Source organism: Taudactylus pleione, unplaced genomic scaffold (assembly GCF_031769625.1).
Source record: "Taudactylus pleione unplaced genomic scaffold, aTauple2 ptg000377l, whole genome shotgun sequence".
NCBI classification, from domain to species: Eukaryota; Metazoa; Chordata; class Amphibia; order Anura; family Myobatrachidae; genus Taudactylus; species Taudactylus pleione.
This window is the reverse complement of record NW_028284778.1, coordinates 5,209,057-5,221,338: the sequence shown is the minus strand read 5'-3', so window position 1 is coordinate 5,221,338 and position 12,282 is coordinate 5,209,057. Positions and strand designations below refer to the sequence as shown.

The 12,282-nt window shown below is 42.8% G+C and overlaps 1 protein-coding gene across 1 annotated transcript in view; it reads right to left on the bottom strand.

The window, feature by feature from the left end:
• The window catches only part of LOC148508066 (uncharacterized), a 251,333-nt gene that overhangs the window by 64,971 nt on the left and 174,080 nt on the right, over positions 1-12,282 (bottom strand). The window contains exon 7 of the mRNA XM_088445070.1: positions 8,359-8,628. Coding sequence (XP_088301196.1) covers positions 8,359-8,628 — 270 coding nt within the window. The remainder of the gene's footprint in view (positions 1-8,358; positions 8,629-12,282) is intronic.

Genomic DNA, 12,282 nt, shown 5'->3' with positions numbered 1-12,282 from the left:
TACATCTATAAGGCTGGCTTGACAGGCAACCCCAAAAAGTGTTGTCTAGGGATGGAAGAAGTATAGTATTTTGCATACAGCATTCGCAGAGGTTTGATAAAGCCCCAACTTAATAAAATTGAAGCAATACAAAATTACCCACGACCCATAAATAAGAAGCAGGTTAGAGCATTCTTGGGAATCACAGGGTATTATAGGAGATTTATACCCAATTTTGCCACCATTGCAGTGCCACTGATAGACCTTACCAAAGGCAAACAGAAAATTATGGTTAAATACAGTCCTAAAACAGAATAGGCTTTTCAGGAGTTAAAAATAGCATTGTGCACCCAACCAGTTCTGACAATACCTAAATCTAAGGAAATTCAGGTTGTATACTGGTCATGCCCCTTTAAAATGAATGTCAAAAAATAAAGAGAGCAATGAGAGAATAATGAGGTGGTTCTTGGTACTGCAAAATTTTAAATTTTCAGTAGAGCACAGGTCAGGAAGTGAGCTGGCCAATGCAGATGCTTTGTCTCGTGTTTTTTTTTGGGGGGGCTGCAGTTTTTCCACCCCACAGGCCGAAACAAAGGGGTGGATATGTGATAGAAGCACTGGTAAAGTGCTAAATGGCATACATGTGTGTCCAAGGTTTTTGACCTATGTATTTTAAACCTCCAGGAAATGTCTGTGTCTACTTAATTGGAGTTTGGGATTTAAGTAAAAGCCTGATAATGGGTCCTGGGGGGGTCCTGGATGTGTGAGAGAAGGGAGGGCTCCATCCACAAGGCTTGGTTCAGGTGTTGAGGCCTTCAGCCTGAGATCAGGCTAATTAGTGACTGCAGCTGTGAGAGGCTAATAATGGCTGTGTCAGGGTTTGGCTCAGTGTCTCATACCTGGGAGAGCAGGCAGTCAGGCTCATTCAGAGACACTGTGATGCACCACTTGTAAGTACTGTGCATATGCCTATGTTGGTGGTTAAGGCAGTAGTCCCTGCCACTTTGAGAGAGGGAATTTATTATCTAGTTAGTGCCCAGATGGACTAAGATTTATTTTGGGGTTTCATTTTTATACTACACAATAAAAACTAGCTGTGGCTGGCTTGCATGAAAACCCTGGATTGGTGTGTTGTTTCCTGGCAGCTGTGTGTTTGGAGGTGTACATCAACCCTAGGAGAGGGACCTCCTACCCTGATCATATTACAGCACACACATGCATACATGAACACACACATACTTTCTGTGCTCATTTTATCCTTAATGATAAAGGGTAATTAATATTTGTCAGTGTAACAGCAGTATATGAGTATATTTAAACATTGAAGATATGTCTTTAATTTTTTTAAATTTGCTATGAATAACGTTTGCACTATTGGGGTAAGAATTTGGTATTGGGGCTGCGTAGAATAAAAGTATAGGACAATATTACTGTTATTCATATGCTACTGAGGACAATGCCTAGAATTTATTTCATTGTCTATACAGGGAACTGTAATAACTAAGGTTAGGCTGTGGGTGCAAGACTTAGACTGTGGGGGGTTAGACTGCGCGGGATAGGGTTAGGCTGTGGGTGAAAGGCTTAGGCTTTGGGGGGGTTAGGGTAAATCTGTGAGGGGGTAGGGTTAAGCTGTGGGGGTAGGGATTAGTTGTGGGGGATAGGGTTAGGCTGTGAGGTGGTAGGGTTAGGCTGTGGGGGGTAGGGTTTAGTTGTGGGGGATAGGGTTAGGCTGTGAGGGGGTAGGGTTAGGCTGTGACGTGGTAGGGTTAGGCTGTGAGGTGGTAGGGTTAGGCTGTGAGGGGTTAGGGATAGGCTGTGAGGGGGTAGGGATAGGCTGTGGGGGGTAGGGTTAGGCTGTGGGGGGTAGGGTTAGGCTGTGAGGGGTTAGGGTTAGGCTGTGGGGGGGTAGAGCTAGGATATGAGGAGATAGGCTGTGAAAGGGTAGAGTTAGGCTATGAGGGGTTAGGCTGTGAAAGGGTAGAGTTAGGCACTATATGGAGGATTAGCAGGATACTTACTGGAATGCTGGAGGATCCCAGGTGTGAAGTCACATGACTGCCGGGACCCAGAAGCCACTGCAGCCATCAGGAGCAGGTAAGTAGCTGTTGGGCCACCAGGGAGAATATGGTGACTTTCTACAGATCTACATGATGACTATCAGCATGGCTTATGTCATCATTCTCATGTCAGCATTATACATGTGGCCAGATCACACCATCGATGGCTTGGTTGCAATATTCAATGGTTTACCCAACAAGGCTGCAGTTCCAATGTTTCCTCACCATCGACATATTAGTTCCGATGTTGGCTCACTGTGACTGACTTCACTTACTCCACAGACTCTTCCACCAGACACACAGCTTGGGCGGCAGCCAGGTGTCTATGATGTCACGGTAACACTCAATATGTCACTACAGAGCAGCTCTGCCTAGCAATGATGGAGGGCACTGCTGTTTGGCTTAGCTCAGAGTCTGTCAGGGCTGTCACATGGGTGTCACAGGAGGCGGAGCAGTGTGTGATCACTGCTGATTGTCTAAGCTCAGAGAATGTCAGGGCAGTGGAAATCCTGGTATTACTATACTATACACTACACGAGAACCCCGGTATTACTATACCATACGCTACACGGGAACCCCGGTATTACTATACCATACGCTACACGGGAACCCCGGTATTACTATACTATACACTACATGGGAACCCCGGTATTACTATACCATACACTACACGGGAACCCCGGTATAACTATACATACGCTACATGGGAACCCCGGTATTACTATACCATACGCTACACGGGATCCCCGGTATTACTATACCATACGCTACACGGGAACCCCGGTATTACTATACCATACGCTACACGGGAACCCCGGTATTACTATACACTACATGGGAACCCTGGTATTACTGTACTATACACTACGGTATTACTATACTATAAGCTACACGGGAACCCTGGTATAACTATACTATACACTATATGGGAACCCTGGTATTATTATACTATATACTACATGGGAACCCTGGTATTACTATACTAAACACTACACGGGAACCCCGGTATTACTATACACTACAGGGTAACCTTGGTATTACTATACTATACACTATATGGGAACCCTGGTATTATTATACTATATACTACATGGGAACCCCGGTATTACTATACCATACACTACACGGGAACCCCGGTATAACTATACATACGCTACATGGGAACCCCGGTATTACTATACCATACGCTACACGGGATCCCCGGTATTACTATACCATACGCTACACGGGAACCCCGGTATTACTATACCATACGCTACACGGGAACCCCGGTATTACTATACACTACATGGGAACCCTGGTATTACTGTACTATACACTACGGTATTACTATACTATAAGCTACACGGGAACCCTGGTATAACTATACTATACACTATATGGGAACCCTGGTATTACTATACACTACATGGGAATCCTGGTATTAATGTAATAGGTTGGGGACAGGATACTGGCAGTTCGGATGCTGGTGGTCAGAATACCAACAGCGGCATCTAGTCAGAATCCCGGTGCCTGGAGGCAAGTACACAAACCCTCCTTTCCTGCAGTGCAACCCTAATCCTCCCCCCACAGCATAAGCCTCCTCAGTGCCTATCCTAATACTTACCATCAGGATGTCAGCAGTCAGGATTCCTGTGCCTGGAGGTAAATCCCTAATCCTCCTCTTAGTGCCTATCCTAATACCATTGGGATGTCAGCAGTCAGGATTCAGATGCTGGGATTCTGACCACCAGCATACTACCGCAAAGCCGCCGACTACATCCCAATATAATAGTGGTTACAGGTGTCTCCCTCATTCCACCCCACACTCGCCTTTTCCTTTATACCCAAGTTATCACTAAACACAGCAGTGAGGCAGAATTTTCTACATCAGAGTCATTTTATTGCAAGGTTACAAGAATATAGTTTCCTTCTTTAGTAACACTTGGAATGTTATTTATTTAATATTTAATACTACAGATTACTATAATATTGTGTGAATGTTTTGCTGCTAGAATACAAGAAAAGCAGATAATAAAATGAGCAGCTGCTGTATCCAGCAAACCTTGGGGCAGACACACAAGCAGCAGATAAGGTGGGTGGTGCTGGATATTTGTAACTAAAAAGAGAATGGTAACAGCAGCACAGAGTATTTCATCCTATACAACTATGATCAGACAAGACTGACATGGATGCAGCTAGGTAACAGAACAGAGTAATGATGTGAGGCTCCCGGCATACTCGAGCAGTGACACTGTGTACCTATATATAGATAACAGATCATACATCCAACGCTCAGAGATGTGCAGCATCCTGGCATTTTCCATCAGGTGGGGTCTGTAAGTATTAGGAGCCATCCATGAGGAATAGCTGTCCTGGCTTTCTCTCTTTGGTATAATATGGTCCTTACATTAAAGATGAGAGTAACATCCTGCACATTATAGTCCTGTAATGTCCAGTTACTCATACAGAGCAATTCCTTTTATTAATCATGGCTTGTGTACAATATGTAATTTCTGTATTACTCATGTATTATAAGCTGCAGGATATGATACTCGCACAGTGCTGTCATTCCGTCCAAGGCACACAAACAATAGAGATGACAGATTATCTAAGACATATGTACTAACAAAATGCTGATATATATCATGATAGGAGGTAATAACAGGACAGGCCAGTGTATCCATGCAGTTGCCCATCAGAGAGCAAATCCCCAACACCAGAGCGGTGTCACAGTGACAGGAGACGGGAAAGAGGGGCACACGTGTAAGACAAAACCTTTCTTGTTTGGGTATGAGAAATGTACACTAAGACAGTCACAGTATAAAGATACTAAAAGCAAAGTTAGGATAAATCTAAAACACAGAACAATAAATAACTGCATAACAAGAACCTGGGAATACATTTTCACCGAATGTCAGTAATCCACACATGCAAAGAAATCAAACCATAGATGTCCATAAATTAAGTTATGTGTAATAATGTGAAATGACACAGGGAAAAAGTATTGAACACACTTACTGAAATGTATTTAATACTTTGTACAAAATCTTTGTTGGTAATGACAGCTTCAAGACGCCTCCTTTATGGAGAAACTAGTCGCATGCATAGCACAGGTGTGATTTTGGCCCATTCTTCCACACAAACAGCCTTCAAATCTTGAAGGTTCCGTGGCCTCTTCTACGAACTCTGATCTTTAGGTCTTTCCAAAGATTTTCAATTGCATTCAACTCAGGTGATTGGCTGGGCCAATCTAGCAGCTTTATTTTCTTTCTCTGAAACCAATTGAGTGTGTCCTTGGCTGTGTTTGGGATCATTGTCTTGGTGAAATGTCCACCCTCGTTTCATCTTCAGCATCCTGGTAGATGGCAGCAGATTTTTATCAAGAATGTCTCTGTACATTTTTCCATTCATCCTTCTTTCAGTCATATGAAGTATGCCAGTATTGTATGCTGAAAAACAGCCCCACACCATGATGTTCCCACCTCCAAACTTCACTGTTGGTATGGTGTTTTTGGGTGATGTGCAGTGCCATTTCTCCTCCAAACATGGTGTGTATTATGGCATCCAAAGAGTTCAATTTTGGTCTCATCTGACCAGACTATATTCTCCCAGTATTTCACAGGCTTGTCCAAATGTTGTGCAGCAAACTTTAAACAAGCGTGGTGGTGCATGCATACAGGCCATGGGGGTTAAGTGCATTACTTATTGTTTTCTTTGAAACAATTGTACCTCCTAATTCCAGGTCTTTCTGAAGCTCTCCACAAGTGGTCCTTGGCTCTTAGACAACTCTTCTGATAATTCTTTTCACTCCTCTGTCAGAAATCTTGCGAGGAGCACATGGTCGTAACTAGGGGTGAGCGGATTCGGTTCTACTCGGTTCCGTTCGGATTTAAAAACCGAATCTTATTGGGTATCAGCTGTCACGAGTTTTGGATAGCCAATAAGATTCGGTTTTTAAAACCGAACGGAACCGAGTAGAACCGAATCCGCTCACCCCTAGTCGTAACCGGTTTATGATAAAATTATGTTCTTTCCACTTCCAGATTATGGCCCCAACAGTGCTCACTGGAACATTCAGAAGTTTAGAAATCCTTCTATAACTAATGCCATTACTATGTTTTGCAACAATAAGGTTGCGAAGGTCTTGAGAGAGCTCTTTACTTTTACCCATCAAGAGATGTTTCTTGTGTGACACCTTGGTAATGAGACATCTTTTTTAGGTGGTCAGTTGGGACTGAACCAGCTTGTATTCATTTGCACTGACAAGGGGCTGGATTGCTTTCTAATTACTGATAGATTTCAGCTGGTGTCTTGGCTTTTTTGCACCTCGATTTCTTCCTGTGTTCGATACTTTTTCCCTGTGACATTTCACATTATTACACATAACTTAATTTATGGACATATATGGTTTGATTTCTTTGCATGTTTTGACTGCCGGGTCACTATTGGTCAGTCAGACAATTAGTTTGACTCATTCAGAACTGGTTATAAACTGACTTAAAGCTGTATTACTCTGTCACTTTAGGTACCGGTGATTATAGGTATATATTAGGGTTGCTACAAAAAAGATATATCACAGCGCTGAACCACAATTAAAATAATAATACAAGTTTACTAATGGTCTAAAAATGCAATTCATTTAATCAATCAAAATGACAAGATTAAAACATATGTAGCTTTAAAAAAGCAGGAACAGTCGATCTTGCACGAAGTGTAGCACATTAAAAACCAAGCCATGTATCAAAGTTGCAATTTGTAACTATATGATAGTACCCACGAAGCGAGAATACTGTTGATAAGCTGGAGTCCAATATTGTGCCCTTCGGAGACGAAGGTCCGATGGACAGTGTCCCGATGGCAAGCTGGTAAACGGGTAATAGCATGTAAAGCAAATCAAAGTCCCGTGTGTTGGGGCCCTGTAAAGGCAGCTGTAATAGCCTGTACTCTCAACGCATGGGTAGAAGTCCGATGTTTGTGAGAGCAGGCAGCTCCAGGGATAACAGGCACACAGGTAGGAGACACTCCCGCAGCGGGGTTCAAAGAGCAGCAATGAGGCTGTAAAGTGTAGCTCCGTGCGGCTGGATCAGTGCTTGAAAGTGCTCCTGCTGAAATCAAACTAAAGCAGCAGTTACTGGACGCGTTTCCCCGTGGTTCCACCCACGGCTTCGTCTGAGGCATATGGGCTACACTTAGTGCAACATCGACTGTGGTTCCTACTTTTTTAAAGCTACATATGTTTTAATCTTGTCATTTTGATTGCTTGAATGAATTGCATTTTTAGACAATTAGTAAACTTGTATTATTATTCTAATTGTGGTTCAGCGCTGTGATATATCTTTTTTGTAGCAACCCCAATATATACCGATAATCACCGGTACCTAAAGTGACAGAGTAATACAGCTTTAAGTCAGTTTATAACCAGTTCTGAATGAGTCTAAGTAATTGTCTGACTGACCAATAGTGACCGGCTTATGCCTGACGTTTGCTATTCTGTGGCCCTGACCTCGTACCCTGGTCTGTAGCTGACTGCTCTGTCCCTATCTCTATGTTATTTTCTCCTGCCAGCTGTGGCCTAGTGTGACCAGCCCATGAGACACAACTCACCCTCATGCAGAAACCTCTATAGTTCCTTGTAACATCAGTGTTTCCACTAAATCCCGTCTAAAGCTGAGTACACACGTAAAGACAACCATCCAACTAGTTCATTGGTTGGAATGAAAATCTGGTAAGGTATGAAAGCAAATGACAATCAGCAATTTTCTCCCAAATGCCGGAAAATGGACAAAAACTGTTGAACAAATTGTTTAGATCAAATATTTAACAAACTTGTCTGATGACCATTTTCTTGTGATCAATCCGATGATTACACAGGAGGGCGACATTGGCTGATAATGAGAAGGCAGCAGTGGGCATGGTTACGGCGACTATGCCTCGGCATTAGCATATATTAGCAACTGCGATATGTAAGAGACCAATTGCATTTGCTTCTGCAGCTGAATCAGGCCCATAGTGTGATAATGCAAATGTCATTTACCCTTCATCAAGCAGGGACAGCAATCTAGGCTAAAACTGTATTTATGCTTGTTCTGATAATTCCCAATGATATTAAAGTACTGCAAATTCCGCTGCAATTTCTATATATTTCTATACGCTCATACACTTTGTTTTTCTCCTGTGTGACATCTTTGATGACTAAAAAGAGCAGATTTCTTTGTGAAACATTTCCCACACTCAGAGCATGGAAATGGTTTCTCACCTGTGTGACTTCTACGATGTGTAACAAGATTTGATTTATGTGTAAAATATTTCCCACACTCAAAGCATGGAAACGGTTTCTCACCTGTGTGACTTCTACGATGTGTAACAAGAGCTGAATTCTGTGTAAAACATTTCCCACACTCAGAGCATGGAAATGGTTTCTCACCTGTGTGACGTCTCTGATGTCTAACGAGATATGATTTCCGTGTAAAATATTTCCCACACTCAGAACATGGAAATAGTTTCTCACCTGTGTGAATTCTCTGATGTATAACAAGAGCTGATTTCTGTGTAAAACATTTCCCACACTCAGAACACAAAAATGGCTTCTCACCTGTGTGACTTCTCTCATGTACATAAAGTGTTCCTGGCTGTAGAAAACATTTCCCACACTCAGAACATGAATATGGTCTCTCACCTGTGTGAATCTTTGTGTGTCTAGTAAGAGCACTTTTCAAAGTAAAATGTTTCCCACATTCAGAACACAGAAAAGGCCTCTCAGCTGCGTGAACTCTCTTTTGATGTATAGAAAGACTGATCTGCTTTGTATAACTTTTCCCACATTCAGAACATGACAATGGATTATCTCCTGTGTGATCTGAGTTGTGTGTAACACTACTGGGATTATCAGGGAAATATTCCTCATGGTTAGAGAGATCAGATGATATATCTGCACTGTGAGATGCTGGACATATACTGGGGATAATGAGGTTTTCAGAGTACTGTGAGAAGTTATTGTTGTCTAGGTCACAATCTGTAGACAATTTGAGAAGTCTTCCCGAGTTGTTCCTGAGGCTGTGTCCATCTGCTGGGAACAAAATAATTATACAGGAATTAGTGCCCCTGCAGAGCTATGCCATATTGTGTAATAAGACGTCCCTGGCTGTACCCCAACATCTCCAAACAGTCAGTGGCCACGATTGTGGGAGCTCCCAGAGCAATTCAATTCAGCGTGGTGTTAAGTCGGAGAATGTCTGTTCTCACGACGTAACCTGGGTATTTAGTCATGAGAGCCGGCATTCTCCGACTAAAGTGCTGGCTGCGAGGCAGTTAGTGACATGCTAAGCCGGCAAACAGCCGTGCGGCCAGAACTTTCAGCAGATTTCTCCTTGCACCCTCAGAAACATTGCGCTATATTGAATTGAGTAATCACTAAAAAAGACAAAGGGGGAGATGTACCAAACCTTACAGAAGGTTTGTGGAGAAGTTGCCCTTAGCAACCAATCAGCTTCTGTCATTTTACTGACTGTACTTGTTAATGATAGCTAGAAGCTGATTGGCTGCTGTGTGCAATCCCCACTGTATCTCTCTCTAAGGCTTCATACATTTCCCCCAGATTCTCTCTCTTATGACATGTTGTGTACAATGGGTGCAACATCTGGGCTTAAACCTGGGATTTCCTGCACTGAAATCAGACACCTTACCTATATGCTAACCTGTAATGGTAGTTACACGGAGCTAAACCAGTCACTACTGACAGAGTGCAGATATGGTCTATACATTATATCACACACAGGTCATACTAGCTGCACCCTGCTGTGTCCTCATACTCTCCGGATCTCCATCTCATTGTGTGTAACAGTGCAGGCATGGTCTATAATTATCTCACACACAGGTCATACTAGCTGCACCCCTGCTGTGTCATCACACTCTCCGGATCTCCATCTCAGTATGTGTAATAGAGTGCAGGCATGGTCTATACATTATATCACACACAGGTCATACTAGCTGCACCCTTCTGTGTCCTCACACTCTCCGGATCTCCACCTCAGTATGTGTAACAGAGTGCAGGCATGGTCTATACATTATCACACACACAGGTCATTCGAGCTGCATTCTGCTGTGATCTCAATCTCAGTATCTGAGATACACCAGAGAGTGTGGGGAGGAAACTGGTCAGATCTCTGGGCTGGTAACACACAGTAACATGATGTGAGGGGGAGAGCAGTAGTATAATAGGGGCTGATGGCTCCCGACTCCCCCACTGGGCAGAAACATTTACTTCATTAGTTTGTACTGACAGAGGAGGGTGTAAGATAAGAGATTGAACAAGGAGAATGTGACTATACTTTAATAAGTGGTTATTACTCACCTTTGCTGATATCTTTAGGAATTTCCTCCTCCTTAAACTGCTGATCACCCCTCACATACATCTCTTCTTCTCCCTCTATATATTCTGCCTTCATATCAGTCACATACGTCTCTTCTTCTCCCTTCATATCAGTCACATACGTCTCTTCTTCTCCCTCTGTATCTTCTACCTTCACATCAGTCACATACGTCTCTTCTTCTCCCTCTATATCTTCTGCCTTCATATCAGTCACATACGTCTCTTCTACCTTTGCATTAGTCACATACGTCTCTTCTTCTCCCTTTATATCTATTACCTTAATATTAGCCTGAGCTGCACCCTAAAACAAAAAATTGTTTTTATTTTTTAATAATGTTTGATTTCATTAATTGAGAATTGACAGTATAATATCAGTGTATGAGATACAACCAGCTTCTCTACAGATCATATAGTGACAGTCTCTGTGGTATATTGGTGAGACCCTAAATCCCATCTACCTGATGCTCCTGTGGGATCCTGTGATTCTTTTCTGTACAATCCTGAGAATATAGAGGATGGGGACATCTCTCTGGGGTATTTCTGTTACTGGGTCCATCTGTAGTAGACACACATTGTATATATGTGAATATCAGGTGATATGTGTATATAGGGGGTCCCAATACCAGCTCTCCCCTGTACAATAAAAGACAGTCTCCTCTTACCCAGTGATATGAGGGGACGGTGATTCTCCATCATCACGTCCTTGTACAGAGCCCTGTGTTCCTCTATATACTCCTCCTCCTGCATGGAGACATAGACAGTGACATGCTGACACCTTATAGGAACCTGACACACACAATGATACATTCATCACCCAGACACATCCCCTGTTTTTACTGTATAATGTGCCATTCCCAGCAGTCACCTCTCCAGTCATCACCCAGACACATCCCCTGGTGTTACTGTATAATGTCTCATTCCCAGCAGTCACCTCTCCAGTCAGCAGCTGAATGATCTTATTGGTGAGTTCCAGGATCTTTTTGTCATTGTGTCTCTCATGTATCAGTGAGTGAGTTGGAGGCACTGTGATGGGGCTCTGAGTACTGCTCAATCCTCCTGACACACAGGGATGGCTGCTGGGTGTCTCACACTCACCGGATATCTTCTTCACTACTCTGTAATCCTGTGTATTGGAAAAACATCAATGGAAAGGTCACTTAAACTCCACCTAAATTAGACTGTTTATTCAGATGTTAATTTTACATAATATACAAGAAAACTCTATTTTACAAATACTTGTCTTGTAACAATCGTTGCAGCTCTGACATCTGTGTGTCAGTGACAACATATTGTGAACAATGTACTAAATACCAAATCTAGTGAGAACTGTGGGACTGATAATACAATCCAAGACTGGCTCCCTGCTGCTCGGTTTTTACTATAGATATAAGTTACGTTACTTTGACAGTCCCAGATCCCCTCACCTCCTCACTCATGTCCCTGTATTATTTCTATCGATATAACTGATGTCACAGTGACACTCCCAGATCCCTCTCACCTCCCCAGTCATGTCCCTGTATTATTACTATAGATATAAGTGATGTCACTGTGACACTCCCAGATCCCCCTCATCTCCCCTATCATGTCCCTGTATTATTACTATAGATATAAGTGATGTCACTGTGACACTCCCAGATCCCCTCACCTCCCCAGTCATGTCCCTGTATTATTAGTATAGATATAAGTGATGTCACTGTGACACTCCCAGATCCCCTCACCTCCCCAGTCATGTCCCTGTATTATTACTATAGATATAAGTGATGTCACTGTGACACTCCCAGATCCCCTCACCTCCCCAGTCATGTCCCTGTATTATTACTATAGATATAAGTGATGTCACTGTGACACTGCCAGATCCCCCTCACCTCCCGAGTCATGTCCCTGTATTATTACTAT